This window comes from Anoplophora glabripennis, unplaced genomic scaffold (genome assembly GCF_000390285.2).
Source record: "Anoplophora glabripennis isolate ALB-LARVAE unplaced genomic scaffold, Agla_2.0 scaffold396, whole genome shotgun sequence".
NCBI classification, from domain to species: Eukaryota; Metazoa; Arthropoda; class Insecta; order Coleoptera; family Cerambycidae; genus Anoplophora; species Anoplophora glabripennis.
In genome coordinates this window covers 99,460-118,220 of record NW_019417435.1, presented here as the reverse complement: position 1 = coordinate 118,220, position 18,761 = coordinate 99,460, and the positions used below count along the sequence as shown (strand labels likewise).

Here is an 18,761-nt window from a genome sequence, read left to right as displayed (position 1 = left end):
TTGGGGCGTGAAGATCCTTTTCAATCCATTGTGATGATTTGACTTTTGTCTCAACGTCGTAGCCGTAAACCCAGCTTCCGTATCCCGTTATAATCCTTTGAATGACTGTTTCATCGTCATTGGAATGCTCAAGGAGTTGTCGACAAACGTCCGTACAATTTTCTTCTGTTATCCGGTCAACCAACGAGGAACAAAGAAGTGTTCCAATCTTGGAAAATTGTACTGTTCTACGTTTTCTGGTATGCTGATAACAAACATGCCCCCTGTTTTGCTTTAAATGAGCCGCTTCCGAAATAGAGAGGAAAAACAGAACGTACGCATTATAAGGAAGAGCGACTCCCGCAAGAGGGATGATTTTTTCATTATATTCTTATAGAGGCAGGTCCAGAAGATATTCGTTGCTACTGTTGTCAATGTAACAACGGACGATATGATATGAGCACGTCATGAAAGTTATTTGGTATTTAGCACATGGACAATATCAAGAAACAATAAGATTTATCGCTAGTGCTAGTTTTGCAAGAGTATTTAGATGAAGATAACCAATAAGAACATATACGAGATGTCCATTAAAACGCTATTAAATGATATTAAACATCTTAATTTTTTGAACTTTAGCAGCTTTGAAAGCCAATATCTTGGAAACCGGACAATTTTGGGGGTTATGACTACAACTTCGTAAACTTTTCAAACTTAGATAAAGGGCCAAAATCCCATAATACTTTGGCACCCTTCTGCAACTCCATGCAATTTTTCAGTCATGATGACTTGAATTGAGATGTTAACGTCTTCGTCAATTTCTCTGAAACTAATCGGCGATTTGCACGCACCAGATCTTTGACCCTCTGAAAGTGAGAGTCATCTGTTTAAGTCGAAGGCCTTCCTTGTCGAAAATCATTTCAATTTACTGATCGTGAAAACTATTCGTAACATTTCGTACAGCCCAGAGAATCATTTCAATAACATCAAGATAGCAAGAAGTGACAGACTAACCTATAATTAACCGGTATCACTAAATTTGACCTTAGTAAAAGTTAGTTTTCATGATAATAATTTGTAGTGTTGGATTGGATGGTTAGTAGATATGACAAGTTTGTTAACACTAGATTACTCAAGTTACAATAAATGCCAGTCGAGAAACAATGAACTTCTGTTTACGTGCCAAAAAAAAACAGTACAAAACATTTTCACTGAAATGTAATATTTTCGGAGTAAAGTCAAAAAGAGCTCTTTTTGTATAATAATATCAATTTTTTTTCTTAAATGGGAAATTACAAGCATTGTACCATTTTATAATTTGTAATTGCGAGATAGTCGTAACAAAATAGATCTTTTTATTGGTTCCGACAGCAAGATTGCTTATCAATATTTAGCTAAGAACACACGAAATATCTAGTTTTGGGGTCCTGGCGCAGGAGACATTCTCAGATGGTAGTAATTTTCAAGAATTTATAAAAAGTGCTAGGTATATCTCGAAGCCTAACACAGTTTTATTAATGTCGGAATTAATAATTAGGCACTCTTGCTATCTAAAATTTACATAAATGAGATTGTTTTAGAAATCGTGAGGTAATAACCAGGATAATATGGTTGTTTTCAACTTTTCCAAAATTCTACTTTTAAACTTATTTCAATAAAAATGTTAGAATCGTTTTTATGAGATCGGTGTATAAATAAAGAATGATTTCAGTAGTTGCAATTTATTTAATAAAAATGCATGTTTTGGTAAATTTTGGTACTACGTTAATTTGTTAAATTCCTGCCACATATATGGAGCGGTAACTTATTGGAGGTTTAAGGCAACAGTCCTTAAACTTTCGTTGATGAGACCGTGAGTGAATGTTGGTTCGGATTAGTGTGTGAGAGTGAAAGTAGACGTTTATTCATCGCTCAATTAGGGGAATGAGGTTTTAAAAGTTTTCCTAAAGTAAATCTTGCAAAATGCAAAATCGATATAATTTCAAAGTTAGAAATTTTAACCACTGTTAAAATTCTAAATTATAATACGAGTAATAATAATAATAATAATAATAATAATAATAATAATAATAATAATANATATTATTATTTTATTTATTTTTATTATTATTTTATTTATTTTTATTATTATTTTTATTTATTATTTTTAGCAAAATAGTTAGATGTCATGGCATACAGTTCCGATAACGATATCGTAAGTTCAACATAATTTAGCTGAACTATAAATGTTTAAAACCTTGCATCTTTAACAAAACATCCTTTCATGGGAATGGTGCCCATAAATAAGTCGTTCGGGCAAAGGATAATCTACCATTACCACTCCCGTAAAAGGTTTTAACTTTTTAAATATTTCTTATACTATCAATACCGAATACTCAATCAATACCCTGTATGAAATATTTTATATCACGAATAAAAGAAGGCTATGCTTGTGTGTATTGTTAAATGTTTTTGCTACTTAGAGTTATAGGGTCTTCCCTCGGGTATTCCTAATCTTAACAAAGAAGCATATAAGTATTTAATATAAATCCTTGTGAAACATATTAAAATATTGGGAACAAAATTTTTACTCTCCCTGTGAGTCCAAATTTTTTAAAGGTTATTGTGTATTAATGAGAATATTCATAAATTCACATAATACTCATTACTATTCCACGCTACATTGTTAATTGTTTTGTATCCCTACACTTAAATCTATCAAATTTGAATTGCCGTTAATGGTCTACAGATAAAGTTTTCTAATGATAATTTGACAAAATAAAAGAAAAATGCAGGCGACGTTTTCTCTATTCTTTAATACAGATTTATTTTACTACAATCGTACATATTTCAAACAAAAATGTCTGAAAATGAACTAATACTAATAATAGTAATGACCTTAACGAGCTATATACGTAAAAGCTATATTTCTTACTTAGCCGTGTTGCAAGCAAAAATTATTTCGGCAGCACTGACATTTATTTAAAAAAAATTTCATACTAACTATAAAGAAAACCACAATTTGTAAATGTTCACGTTTTATTTATTTATTACACCATATTATAACACATATCATAACATAATTTTTTGAAGATTTAAAAGTATCAGATAATTTACCAGTAATTTATAATCATGTCAAGTTTATATTTATTTACATATATTCAGTGGCTTTGCGAATATGTATTCATATAAGCTAAAAGTGTATGAAAACGTAAATATAAAGAAATTGCGTTCAAATATAAACGCATATATTAGGTTAAGTGTTATTAATTGCAAATCAGTTTCTTTTCTCTACGACTTCATTTTTTTTTAACATTATACAGAGGGTACAAAATCTATAACTTTTTTCTATTGCATAATTTACGACTTTTCTGTGACGGCAAAAAAGTTTTACTTTTTTCCTCTTAGCAGGGGCAAAAATTATACATTTTTGCTATTATTTTTCGATCATGGAAAATATAATATCTTATGTAATATGTCTTAAAGTGTATAATATATTATTTTTAACAGTATACTTATATAATATATCGCTATCAATATTTTTTAATTTACACTGAAAGAAATGCGTTTTATTCTTTATTAGAATTCTATATACCATTATAAGACCATTGTATACTATATGTGACAGTTAAACAGGTGAATATTGGATATAAAACGCGTATTGCTAGCACAGTTGTATAGTGACTATAAACCTTATTCTTTATTAAATTATTGTATAACTAGTATACAACGTTTTTTATACCCTTTACGAAATAATANTCTATAACACCTAATAATGTATAAGTAATTCATTATAACCTTTATTTCATAGATGCATAAGGTGTATTAAGCACCTTCCAGTTAAACTGATTGAATAATGAGTATGGAGATGATTGCTTTTTTTTAATAAAAGTTGTATATTGGATATAAAAGTTTAAATATGCGCTATACACATTATTCTAGATAAACAATTTAATAAGCCCATTTCTTTCAGTGTAAGAATATTTTTCTATACAAACAACGCTTCATCTAGAAGGAAATATACTTATGTACTAGAATATATTAATACTACAAGCACAGACAATATAGCTTATCGCCACAGACTGCTTGTTAAATGATGGAAATTGGCAGCCTAAAATGGAAGCAAGGTCTCCTTAGCCGGCTTCCAGCTATAAAATTTAGCGTGATAACTCTTCTACTTGGTAATAGGCGGTAGTTCTAGCGGTGGCTTTATTGCCAAATGATAACTGCCATATAAATTCGATGCATTCAATTATGTAATTAAAGAGATATGGAACTTATCTTTTGTTTGGAAATCACATTTGTGATAAATGCTAAATAAAATAAATCAAGTTGGAATTAAACCTATGAATTTACCTAATTAATTATTTATTTTATATCAGCTTGGTATGGGAGAATTCAAAAACTTGAAATTAATGTTTTTAGATTTGTGCGTCGACTTCCAGTTTGGTACGATAAATACGCCTATATTTAAAAAAATTGTATTATACAGATTGGGTATCCTTAGATGGGTCTTCTTGTTGATTTCTTTAGAGGTAAAATAATTATTGACATAAGTGTTGCATATCATGATCATGGATGCCATTGGTAGTGCTCATATTTGTGACACAAGGTGTTCAAAACATTAACACAATGTTACATGGCTGGAACCTTGAGGAGTAGTTGAATACGGAATTTATTTAAAAAAAAGCAACAAATCATCAATCAATTATCCCTTACAGAGATAAGATGATGCGTTCGCTACTGCTGTTGCAAATTTTGACAAACTTTTTTGTTTTTCGACATACGGAGTTTGGACCTTTTCCATTCACCGCAGAACGGACAATCAGAACCAAGGGTGGGGGGAGATTTTTTTAATTATTTTTTGAAATGTTCGAACGCAATGTTTAATCATTCTGAATTTGTTTTTTAAGCAGTAAATAATAAATTAAAGCATATTTTCAACTAGTTGCATATTGATTTGTAAAAATTGTAGGTAATTTAATGTTATTTCGTTTTTAGGTATTCTCCTGATGTTGTTGTAAAGGTTAGTTATAAAAATCGTTGTTTGTTTTTTCAATAAGGCTGAATTTTAATTTTTTTAATGATTTTTTTACTTTAAACATATATTTTATGCCAGAAAATTTTGATGTCAAAAGAAATAAAAGAAAAATCGTACATTTGTAGTTTAAGTTGTAGTTTAAGTTTTTTTCTATCTTTAATTATTAAATCTATAAGTGGATGTCAGAATACAAAAAAAACTGTACCATTCCCCGACGCGCGACGGGCTAATAACCCACCGATATGAAATAGATTTATCATCATCATCAAATATTAAAAAAATTATACTTATTACAAGCTGTTTAAAATATCATTACGAATTTTGTTTATTTGGAAATATATTTTCTGTAATATTTCAATACCAAAAAATGAAAATAGTAGCTAATTAATGAAATTATTATTAAATAACCTAACTTTGAGACTGCTGCAGAATATCATATGAAACTACATAGATATTCATTGATTCTTTAAACACATTTTTATCAATACCTACATTATACATTTAAGTAAATACAGTAACGCAAAAAACAGATATTGATAAAGAAGTGTACAAAAGAAATCCGTAAGTACGTCTGGCAACATTACTAAAGCGCTGTTTATATGTTGCTAGGATACGCGTAGCAATTCGGGCCGCTGCATTTGATTCTTCCTAAAATTTTGCTGGTGGTGTACTCTATCGGCAATTCGGTAATTTAAAACTGCTGGCCTATTCCAGTAGCGGTCTGTGGCGATAGCTATTTTGTCTGTGCTACAAGTGAGTTACTTTGACAGTAATACTGAATGATTATGCTTGATAAAATGCATTCTGAAAAACTTGGGGTAAAAAATATTTTAATATCTCTTCATAATATTCATAATATTTAAGTAACCAAGTAATTTATTAACAGACAACTAAGACTAAGAAAGTGGCTTTTTAGAAAGTAAAATAAATACAAAGTAATTAGAGAGATAAATATTAACATCAAAGTAGGTCCATAAAAACAAAAGTAATATAACACTATAACATATAAGTATTAAATAACTTAAATAATTAATATATGATAATATAACATAGTAACTACTAAAATAAATATTTTATTAGCACAGAAATTTCGTTAATTATAAAAGACAATTCATTGCCTCTGCAAAATAGATAGAGATACAGCATCAAAAATGTTGCGAATGTGCGTATAAACCCCTGTCTCGCTAGTCTAGAAATTACAAGACGTTGAAGTTAAATAAAATTATTTTTAGCATTAACTCGGAAACGAACAAATAAGTTTTTAATCTTTTTATTGCTTCCAATTTTTTTACAGTGTCAATACATTGCGGGCATACTACAATTAGTATGCCCGCATGCCATAATTACTTTTCAATCCCTATAACTCAAAATTACAGCAATTAGCGTAATGAACAAAGAAGTAATTTTTGCGTTAAAACGCCTAAGAATTTAGAATATAGCATACAATTCAATTTATATTCAGTGACATAAAACGCAACTGAATTTTTTAAAAACAACAAAAAAGTATATACCTATTTGTTCTCTGAATTGCCTCCAAATATAATTAATTTCACACCTTGTTACTTCCAACCGTTAATAAAATTGGATACCGCTTTACAAAGCAAACTAGTAACATTTCTGATATTCCTGATTTTTTTTACGCACGCTATGAAAAAGATACAGGTACAAAAGATACATCTGGTGTACGAAATTTATGGTTTTGTCTATTATCTACTCTACTATACTCAAATCAATTCATGTTCTGCCATAAAAGTTACAATATTCAAAATTCTTTTATTGAACTCGTTTACATGAATACCTTCATAATTAAAGATATCGAAAATAGTTTCACCGTTTTTCACTACATCCTTAACTATCGGAGCTTCCTCTACTTCGCTTAACATCAGCGTTATTACAATAAGACCCATGTAGAGCCCAAACTTTGCATATGTTTTCCAATGTCGTTCCAGTAACATATAAGGAAATATGTTTTCGGGATCGCAGGATAACTTTCTTAGATTTTCCGAAAGAGTTTCATAGTATATTTTAAGATAACTTTTATAATCATAAAACATCTCTTTTGAACTGCAAACAAAAAAGAAATATGACAAATCCAAAACCGGAGATCCCATTTTTGATAACTGCCACTCAAGAAAACAAACTTTTGTCGGTTTATGGGGATTTTGGTTATCCTGAAAATTAAAAAATATATATTATAATAAATTAACGGAAAAACTTAAAGGAGAGAATAATATTCACATGTTCACAGTTCTCAATTTATTAATAGATGTAACCAGTTGGATCAGACTGCCTTTCTTATTAATTAAGGAAAGACAATAACTATAGAAAAAGTGACTCACCCCTATCGTGAAGATATAGGCGACTACTAGAACTTTTATTTGATAAAAGATAGGAAGGATGTTAGTTCAATATTGCAGGACAGTTCATAAAGTCCCCAGAACACGATTTATTTTGTCTTTCCGGTTCGATTTTATTTTTCGATCTAAAGCGTGGTTATTTTATTTAAATTTGTTCAGTACTTTTCTGTGTCTCACCTTTATAAACAACTAACATTGCAATAACTAATAAAAAATGGTGAAACATCCTGGAGCGGAATGGCTTTTAAGTTTAATTATACGTAACTAACTATACTAAGTTGTATGAAAATATTGTGCACAATGTGAATACAGTGATGTTAATACTAATTAACCAATTCGCTGAGTAGGTAATGGACATAATTTTACGGTGGGCCCAACAACATAGTTTTTATTGTTGCGACTCATGCAGTGTCATAATTGCTAGGATGCAAGTTTTGAATAATAACTAAGTGCCATTTTAGGAACGGAATGTTGTTTTGCACAGTAAACACCACAGTATCTACCTTTACAGGATTAGAAACAGTATTCTAATGTACACGCATCTGTTGAGTATGTAAATACTCTACGTGCCATATTTTCCAATAGTGTTGCACTATACAGGCTGTCTTACGATGACGACCCATTAGAATATTTCAGAGACTATTTCGATTTGAATTTGGGCCCTGGAGCTCTTCGGGGCCCAAATGCTTTGAATATGCTTTGCATAAAATAATGTTGTAACACTTCCGGTTATACCTGAAGTCGCCATCTACTTGCTTATTTTAAATGAAATACCCTATATATTATTATTACATTATCGACAAGATAAATTAAAAATAAGTCAAGAATGTTAAAGTTACAGTTTTCAAAATGTAACATAAAAAATAGTTAGTATAATTTCCTTCAGGTGATTTTGATAGTGGAAGGTAATGCATCTTATGTTCTTTGTGTGTTCTAAAAAGCAACTGAAAGCTTCCAGAACAAAGAAATATATAAGGAATTTTCGAAATCATCATGTCAACATTTTTATAGAACGTCGATTATCTCGAAAACGGTTAGATTTAGGTACAAGGAAGCTCTAACATTTTTTACTTATCTTTAGTTTATCTTGTCGATAAGGCTATAATATATTGGGTGTTCCATTTAAAATTCAGAGGTATAACCGGAGGTGCTACAACAATGGCATTATTTTATTTAAAGAGGTGCTCTCTCCGAAAACTCAAAAGCTAAATTTTCAAAATTGAAATCGAAATAATCTTTGAAATATTCTAATGAGCCGTCACTGTAAGACAGCCTGTATAAGAATTTATATCTGATCAAATAACTCAAGCGTTTTCGATAGTGATCCTTTCAAGAAAATAAATTTAATGGAGTTCCATAAATAAAACGTAAAAGTAAAAGGTGAGGTCGTTTAGATCACTACTAAGAATGCACAAAGATCGAGAATTCATCAGTGACGGCTCGCCAGGTGACGCAAGTGACGCACCGCTTCACCTAAAATTTCCGTTTGGTTGTGTAAATTAAAATTATTTTTTAATTTTATATAAATTTTATAATTTAGGTATAATTCTACAGGGTGGTCCGAATTTTATGCAGGAAACTTCGAGGACAGATAGATCTCTTTAAAATAATAGGAGTTTGCCTTATAAACATAGGTCTGGAACGGCCTCATTTTAGAGTGTTGAAGTTGTTAATTTTTTTTTTTATATCTCAGGAATCTATTAACTGATCTCAATAAAATTTGGTACAAATAATGTACGATAGTAGGCCTTGCATTCCCTAAAATATGTGCTCTAAAGGTTTAACCAGTGGTGTACAACTGGACAGGGGTCACCCCTTTTTATAAAAAAAAACCTACACCACTGTATTTTTTACAAGTTATTGTAACGGATTTATATTCTAATGCACTAAATACGCAAAAAAGTGACTTTTCTCTAAGGTTCACCATTTTCAAGTTATTCATACAAATACAATCCCCTTGTGGCAGACACCTCAAATCATAATATTACAAAAATATTTATTTAAAAGTAAGTGCAATTTGTAAGCACATCAACAAAATTCTTTCCACATCACTTGTGAGGTAGTGTTCCTGGTGTGTTTTAGTTTTCCCTGGAGGCATTATCTTTACAAATAAGAACAATTTAAATCAAAATAATAATAAAAATGCATGTATTTTACCAAGCAACAACAACTAAACAAGAGACAAAATTAACGTTACGTATTTACAGCAATGGTTTAAAATGCGAACCACCCACATCGATACATTTCTGATATCTTCTATTAATGGAACTAATTGAAGCTAATATCATGTGGTGGTTTTCTTTTAATTCATTACACTCGTCTTCTATTCGCTGCAGTAGTTGTGGTCTAGTATCTATTGGAGTAGAGTAAACTTTTCAGGTAGGTCACCTCAAACATAGAAGTCCAGGGAGTTTAGATCTGGCTGACCAAGACACTGGACCCTCTGCACCATTATGGTTGATATTGGCATTTGGTCTTCTACCTATCCATCATCTCATATAATTTTCATTAAGCCATTCTTGTATTATTCTCCTAAAATGCGCAAGAGCACCATCCATTTGTATCCAGCTATTTTGTCGTATATTTAATGGAACATCCTCTAATAATTCAAATAGATGGTTTTCTAGAAAGTTTAGAAAGGACTCCGAATTTCATGAGAATATTCTTGTGGCCAAATATCCAGACTGTGAAAATTCACTACCCCTCGCCTTGTGAACGTAGCCTCATCGGTCCAAAGTATTTCTAGTAAGAATTCAAACAACCACTGATAAAAATTCAGGCGTCTCTCTGCATCTCCCAGAAGTAAATTTTGCACAGGTTGTAAATGGTACGGATTACTGCCATTCTTACGTAGAACTTTTCAAATTTTCGATTTACTCACCCCAAGTTGCCTTCGTGTACCTACTTAGCCGAGGATCGTCGTCAAATGCTTTTAAAATTTCATTTCTGTGCCTTTTATTCCTCTGTCGTGATTTTCCAAATATTGTTTCAATCCAAAAAGATGAAAGCGATGAGTGTAAAGAATTTTGTTGATGTGCTTACAAATTGCACTTGCTTTTAAGCATAAACATAAATATTCTTGTAATATTATGATTAGAAGTGTCTACCACAAGGGGATTGAATTGGTATGAATATCTTGAGAACGGTAAACTTTAGGGAAAAAATTCAAGTTACCTTTTTTAGGTATTTTGTGCATTAGAATACAAATTCGTTACAATAGCTTGTAAAAATACAGTGCCGTAGGTTTTTTTTATAAAAAAGTGAGTGACCCTGTCCAGTTGTACACCACTGGTTGAATCTTTAGATCATATTTTAGAGAATACAACACCTACTATCAGACATTATCTGTACTAAATTTTATTGAAATCGGCCGATGCATTCCGGAGATATAAACAAAAAATATATATTTTTTAACAACTTCAACACCCTGTATCTCTAAAACGAGGCTGTTGCAGACCTATGTTTATAAGGCAAACACCTACTTTAAAAAGATCTATCTGCCCTCGAAGTTTCCTGCATAAAATTCGGACCAACCTGTATATTGAAAATGTATTGTGTTTGTTTGTTTAATACGCAGAAATCAACAGAATAGTTGCGCGGTAAACGCCTTCTAAATAAACATTGCCTTCGTTTAGCGGGAACATCAACCTCGTACCATACAACGTATACAGTGTAGGAAAGTACCGATGGTATATCAGAAGTTACGTGAGAGCGATAAAGTAAGCCATAGAAATCCATGTGATAGACAAGGACGGCTATAATGAAGGCGTCTAATAGTCAACGCCTATTTCGCCCACAAATAAGATCCACTTCTTATTTGTCTGCAACATTGCTTAATATCAGCATATAGGATATAAACGAAAATGAAAAAAAAAACGGTACATACGTTTATTTGAATTTTTACTCAGTATATAGAATGTTATTTAATAATATTCAGTAAAGACATTTATGCTTGCATCAAACACTATACGAAACGGAGTAGAAATATCGTACTTTCCGTTTTTTCATACAATGATATGGTATAAAGTATGAAGCGGAATAATTAATTTTTTTATTTGGTGCTAGTAACATATGGTTATGTGAGATAATCTCTAAATATGGAACCATACATTTCTCTAGGGCCGAAAAATTTTTCAAATTGTTTTTCGAAATTAAATAATTTTTTCCGACTAAAGAAATGGAGTCACCTAAGCTATATGGACTTTTCTTAAAGGGTAATGAAACAGTAAAATCTGTACTTGCTATTAAGACTGACTAAATAACACAGCCACACACAAAAAAAGTTGTCTGTACTTTTCATACGACATATATCATCCGTAGTATTTTTCCCTCCTGAACACGAATCCGGTATAAGAATTGAGCTATCACACCACGGTAATTTCCTAACCTCAAAAAACATGTCAAAAATAGCAAAAATTTACGAAAATTGCTAGGAAAAATACAAAAAATTTTTTCGAGATCACTAATTACGAATCCGAGATCAGATTTACAAAATTCGCTCTTAAAAATGTATCAATTACTTATGTACTTTATTACCTGAGATTAGGCAGAAAACCCGTGAATAGATCTTTAACAGAAAAAAGAATAAGATATAGCCGAAAAAAAGAAGGTTAAAACCTGATTGGGTACTCAGGTTATAAAGTAAACAAAAATATTACAAAATGAATCTCGCAATTCTGAATTCGTAATCAGCGACACCAAAAATCCCCGTATACCAAATTTGGCGCGAATGTTATTTTAAAAAAATTGATCGGCCATTTTGGATACGCCATCTTGAATTTTGCAAAATTGACCTCGAATTCGTAATCAGCAACCCCGAAAACCCCTGTATACCAAATTTTGCTCGAATCCGATATTTTTTGAAAATTTCTGATATCTGACCTTACCTAATTGTAGCGTTTTTTTTTTGAGATTAGAAAAACACCCATCAATTCTAATTCACGTTCTGCTGGGTCTTAACCATATAAAAGAACATTTGAATATAGAAAAAAAATGTTTTGTATTTTTCCTAGTACTTTTTCTTGAATTTTTGCTATTTTAAATGTTTTTTAAGGTTAGGAAATTCTTGTGATGTGATAGCTTAATTCTGACAGCGGATTCGTCATCAAGAGGCAAAAATACTACGGATAACATATGTAGCATGAAAAGTACAGACAACTTTTTTGTGTGTGACTGTGTAATTATTCACAATCGGTTTTGGAAATGAATAAGGCAAAATTTTCGATATTAACATTTTTTCAACTAAAGAATCTAAAATGAAAACAGCACAAATTGATTGATTGTAATCGGCACTGTTACTACGTTCAACAAGACCTAAAACTACGTATCCTAGTGTATATTGAACAATGGTTGTACTATTTTGGATACGCCATCTTGAATTTTGCAAAATTGACCTCGAATTCGTAATCAGCAACCCCGAAAACCCCTGTATACCAAATTTTGCTCGAATCCGATATTTTTTGAAAATTTCTGATATCTGACCTTACCTAATTGTAGCGTTTTTTTTTTTGAGATTAGAAAAACACCCATCAATTCTAATTCACGTTCTGCTGGGTCTTAACCATATAAAAGAACATTTGAATATAGAAAAAAAATGTTTTGTATTTTTCCTAGTACTTTTTCTTGAATTTTTGCTATTTTAAATGTTTTTTAAGGTTAGGAAATTCTTGTGATGTGATAGCTTAATTCTGACAGCGGATTCGTCATCAAGAGGCAAAAATACTACGGATAACATATGTAGCATGAAAAGTACAGACAACTTTTTTGTGTGTGACTGTGTAATTATTCACAATCGGTTTTGGAAATGAATAAGGCAAAATTTTCGATATTAACATTTTTTCAACTAAAGAATCTAAAATGAAAACAGCACAAATTGATTGATTGTAATCGGCACTGTTACTACGTTCAACAAGACCTAAAACTACGTATCCTAGTGTATATTGAACAATGGTTGTACTATTTTGGTCTCCAGTCATTTTATGGCTACCTAATATTATGTTCTAGGGATATTAAACGTAGAGTTAGTCACTGGCAAATATTTTAAATAAACAAAAAATTCAATAATTTGTCAATTATCAAGTTTCAAACAAATATTGGAGATTTTGGTTTAAATTGGAATAAAGAGTTACAGTTGTATGGCCCTTAATTGGTTTCTCAAGTTCACCTATCACAACCTTGTGGGTATTTAATTTGTTATAAGTTAAACCTAATCTTTTCCTGCAATCAAGGGTCAAAAAGTTTGCCATGAAACCATTTTTGATAAGTTACTCGAATATTTTGTGCCTTAGTTCACCTGTGGAGTTTCTTGACGATGGCGATAATGAAACTGTCTTTGAGCTACTTTGAGATACTAAAACATTAGGAGGTGGATTAAGTATATCTTCTAAAGAACCCTTACTGGTTGCTTGGGCAACGGAAATACTAGGTTGATTATTTTTGTTACGTAAATTATCGGATCGATGTAATAAAGTGTTTCATTTTTAGCTGAGAAGCAGTTACATACCTAAAGAATTAGTTTTAATTTCCCTAAATCGCTCTTCCATCGAGTCATTTTTAAATACTTCACAATGTTTTAGCTAGTAACTGTTGCGTGCAATACAACAGCATTGTTACTGTTATTTTTTATTATTATTAAAGGAATCAAATATAGCAGTTTGATAATACAGGCACAAAAAAACACCCAACCCAAGAGACCCACATATCATTTCCGAATAAATAATTAGCTGAACACGATCTTGTAGTCAAAATTCATGACTTCCCGATGAATTTCGAAGAGAAATGCAATTTTTGGATGAAAGCACCTTATTTTTTCCTAAATTTTGTAGGTACAAATATAGGTATCACTTTTGTAGTATTTTGGGGCGCTAAACACAATGCCATTAGTAAAATTCCACTATTTGGGTCCAAATTGACCCAAATATGGGTCAAAACTGATTTTTTTCCTAAGTTGTGTCCAAATATATCATTTTCGTAGTATTTTGAATCGCTAACACGATGCCATTAGTAAAATTTAATCATGACCCCGATATTTCTCAAAACATCCACTATTTGGGTGAAAACTGGCCCAAATATGAGTCGAAACTGAATTTTTCCTAAATTTTGTCCAAATATATCATGTTCGCAGTATTTTGAAGCGCTGAATACGCTACCAGTAGTGTTTATCTCTAATCTCCATACTTCTCAGAAAATCAAATATTAGTACTTTCTTACATACCTGAAAATTAAAAAAATAATTACTAATTTACTAATAATAATTACTAATATACTAAATGATACAACGAGAATTATATATTTGGACAAAATTTAGGAAAATTTAGTTCTGACCTATATTTGGGCGTTTTCACTTTTCTCCGAAATTCATCGGGAAGTCATGAATTTTGACTACTTTAGAAGTGATATGTAGGTCTCTTCGGTATGGACTTTTTTTGTGTACTTTCCTGTGTAATTTGATAGTTCGTTGCGCTATCACTGCTGCACCCTATAAAAGTAAAGTAATAAAGTAGAGAATGTTCGTTTAAAATCCCGAAGCAGAGATAAAGTTCGCCAAAGGTATAGTAGAAAGAACAATAAAGTATTATCATAGTATCACACTTTTATATTCAACATGAACGTCACTGTTGCATGTTGCAACGTAATAAATGAAGTACAGAAAACTCCTGGAAAACCTAAGGTCACAATAGGTATAGTAGGGAGGACGATAGGTAGCATGACACTCTGATTTCCAATGTGTTATACATATCTTCATAAGGAACCTGAATGTTTTATGTTAGTTTTAACCGAGATGTTTGATGGAGAAATTAAAGTATGCCAAACACATTTCTGTTGGATATAAAAATACTAGATATACATAATATGATTTACATGGTTTTTTCCGTTGCAGGTCAGTAGAAACTAATTTAGCTACTTTTGTTAACAAATTTTATATTGCTTTCAATGGGAAAAACAGGTTGACACTGTATACACGGATTTTGCTAAAACCTTTGATCGGGTAAATCATGACATACTACTATCCAAACTACATGCACTTGGTTTAAGTGTCCATTTAATTTTCTTCTCTTCATATCTACGGAACCGAAAACAATTTGTTTGTTATCACAGTACTGATTCCGAAACATATCTAGCTAGATCTGGTGTACCACAAGATTCGAATTTGAGACAGTTACTTTTTTTAATTTTTATAAATGATTAACATACGACTGTCTCATGTATGCAGATGATTTAAAACTCTTTACTGAAATCAGTAATATCAATGATTTTTCAAAATTACAAAATGATATAAACGTAATTTATGACTGGTCCGTAGAAAACAAATTGCCCTTCAATTAAAATAAATGTAAAGTCATGTACGCCTGAACATTATGTTTATACAATGAATAACAATATTTTGTCTAGAATTTATGACTTTAAAGATCTAGGAATTAAATTTCAACCTAATTTGAGTTTTAAAAACTATGGGAATGAATTAACTAATGCTTCATATAAACTTTTGGGTTTCATTAAAAGAGTAACAGTTGATTTTAAAAATATTAATTCTAATTTATATTTATTTAATATTACATTTATTCGTAGTCGTTTGGAATATGGATCTATTATTTGGGACTCTTCAAAACAGTATCTTACGGATGCTCTTGAAAAAATTCAAAACAAATTTATAAAGTATCTTTTTTTACAAAAAATATCATATTAGTCCCGGATTTGCTTCCTATGAGCCATTGCGAAAACAGTTTTAAGATCTGTAAGTTAGAAAATAGGAAAATTACACGAAAATTAAAATTTTTACATAAAGTGCTGAATGGAGGTTATGTCACAAATAAATTTAAATATACCTGACCACCGTATACGTCCAACACAATTAACTTTTTATGTTAGTTCTAGTACTCTTATTAATGATATGTGTAATATTTTCAATAGACACAGACATAGAATATCTATGGACATTTTTAATACTACACTAATAACATTTAATAGAGTTATCCATAATATAGATTTTACTTGAAATTGATTGTCCTGGTTCTATTTGCCCGGCTGCTCCCTTGCTGCAGATTATTTTGAATTTTATTTTGAATTTTATTATGTATTTTATTTTGTATTAGGTAAGTTAGATATGTGCATGTATATACATTTCTTTTTTTTCTAGAAACATGTAATTAGGTTGTTTCTAAGCTGTTTGTTTCTTATTCAAAATAAAATAAAATAAAATATGCATTATAAAATTATTTTTTAAATCGACAATATTTATTATACTCGTACGTTGAGAAAATATCCAATATAAATTTAAATCGTAGATTTACAAATTCTTCATGTTTTATTTGTTTCTTTCTACATAAAAAAAAACATATTTAATTCAGTTAAAACTTACCTCATATTTGAACATCATATTATTGCACCAGCAGTCTCCATGAGTGAAAACTATATTATCGGGCGATTTAAATTGCTTCAATAAGAAAGTTCTAAGTGAATCAGAAAATCTTCGAAAAGCCTCTATAGCATCATTGTCTCCTTTAACTGCTTTAAAACCTTTCTCTAATGTAATTTTCACTCCACGCTCGTATTTTTCTCTGGAATATGCATTTTCAAATATACTCCTAAGATCTTTCGTAAGTTCTTCAAACATTTTGGTATCCTGATCTCTCATGGCTAAGGACACGGCATGGAATTTTCCATACTCGGAAAATACTAACGCCACATGCTCCGCGTTCATAGGTTCTTTGCGATTCCACAATTTGTAGCCGGCTTCCTTTAAATTTTCTAAAATTAAGAATTCTTTACAGTCCTCTTCGCAACTACCATATATTTTTGCGAACGCACTGAAACCATTCTGCATATTTCGTTTTCTCTGGAAATTTTCAAATTCCGAAAATATTCTGTTGTAAGCGTAAATTTCTCTTAGGTATGCCTTTCTAATTACAATTTTATTTCGCAGTTCTTCATTCGTTTCCGCCATTTTTAGAATCATGTTTAAATTTTTGCGTTCACTAATTAAATTTATGGTTGATATAATCCCTAAGTAGCCATCACCTTTCACAGAACCAGTATTTACTTCCAACTCATAATTACTGATATTTTCATTTTCAGCTATTATTCTAATACAATCATTTTGTTCCGCTGTGAGCTGTGAACACATTATTCATAGGGGATATATTCGCTGCAATATTAAATATACGCTGCTTATATTAGTTGTTATCGCATACTACTGACAATGAAAATGCATTTTGTTATAATTTAGAAGCGGAATTGCTACGACCTTCAATGAGGCATTTATATTGTAATTGATTGTAATTGACATTCTAAAACATATATTTAAACATACAGGGTGACACTTAACTTTTGTTTGTTTTTCAAAGAGATTTTTTACTGAAATTAGGCTTATAGTTGTTAAATAAAGTTGTTTACCAGTTGTACCACCATCATAACTGTATAAATTCGTAGGCATATTTTTAATAAAAACGTATTTTTGCAGCCTTAACTAAAAATATAAAACTAAAAATTCATTAGTATGTTTTGAGCCCGCATGTTCCACAATTTATTTCATTTTTTAAGTATTGAAATTATTGTAATAAACAATTTTTCAATACCGCTTTACTTGAGTAAAAGTTATATATAAAAAATAAAAATTTGCAACTTCCGTTCACAAATCGCGCATTTAAAATAATAAAGAGCACGTCTCTTGACCATCTAATGTACAAATCGGTTAAAAAAGTATAGTGCGTGCGCTTTCTCAATCCTTTAGAGCACTGAAGTAATTTTAACGACTTCACAGAAGGCATCATTTGATAACCCTGAATGCAAATTTTTCAATAAAATTACAGGTTGAACCATTCATTACGTTAGACTTCTTGGGTTCCTAAACGATTCAATAAAAAAAATTCTAGTGACACCATCAATCCCCAAGAAGTCAATTTAAGAGAATACGATGACAGAAGACACTTATTTTAATAATCCACGACAAAAAATTGGAAGGTCTATAAATCTATAAATTTAAGTATAAATTTGCTCGGCTAAAGATGCAATATAAAAATTTCTAGTGGCACCATTGATCCCCGACAAATCGATTTATGGGCCTAGTATAGTAGAAAACTCTTCATTTGATAATAATCGATACTGTATAGGAACGCATTTCAAGAAAATATCTCGTATGCTTGGAAATGTGAGACAATTCTGGCAATGTCTAAAAAAAACACGTAATTTAGTTGTGTTATCTCAAAACAAAAAAGATTTTTCTTATAGCTATTCTACATTGACAATTTATTGATCAATTAATTCATGAAGTCGCTTCATCAGAAATTGGACAAGTGTAATGCACCAAATCAGCTATCAAATAACTTCATGAATTTATTAATCAAGTGCTGGACGAATTAGAGCATGTTCTAATTTTCGTCAATTTCTTCGTGAAGTTCGGAAGTGCC

The 18,761-nt window shown here is 30.8% G+C and overlaps 1 protein-coding gene across 1 annotated transcript; it reads right to left on the bottom strand.

Moving 5' to 3' along the window:
- Positions 1-5,857: 5,857 nt before the first annotated feature.
- On the bottom strand, positions 5,858-17,532 carry LOC108908702. Its single transcript, XM_018712817.1, has 2 exons — positions 16,715-17,532; positions 5,858-7,170 (listed from the first exon to the last, which is right to left on the bottom strand). The coding sequence occupies exons 1-2, from the start codon at positions 17,477-17,479 to the stop codon at positions 6,724-6,726; spliced, it is 1,212 nt and encodes a 403-aa protein (XP_018568333.1). The 5' UTR covers positions 17,480-17,532; the 3' UTR covers positions 5,858-6,723.
- Between the last annotated feature and the right edge of the window lie 1,229 nt (positions 17,533-18,761).

Coding starts and splice junctions, on each gene's coding strand:
- LOC108908702 (XM_018712817.1), bottom strand. CDS start 17,479: ATGTGTTCACAGCTCACAGCGGAACAAAATGATTGTATTAGAATAATA. Junction 7,171..16,714: donor ATATGATGTTCAAATATGAG/GTAAGTTTTAAC, acceptor TTTAATTTTCAG/GATAACCAAAATCCCCATAA.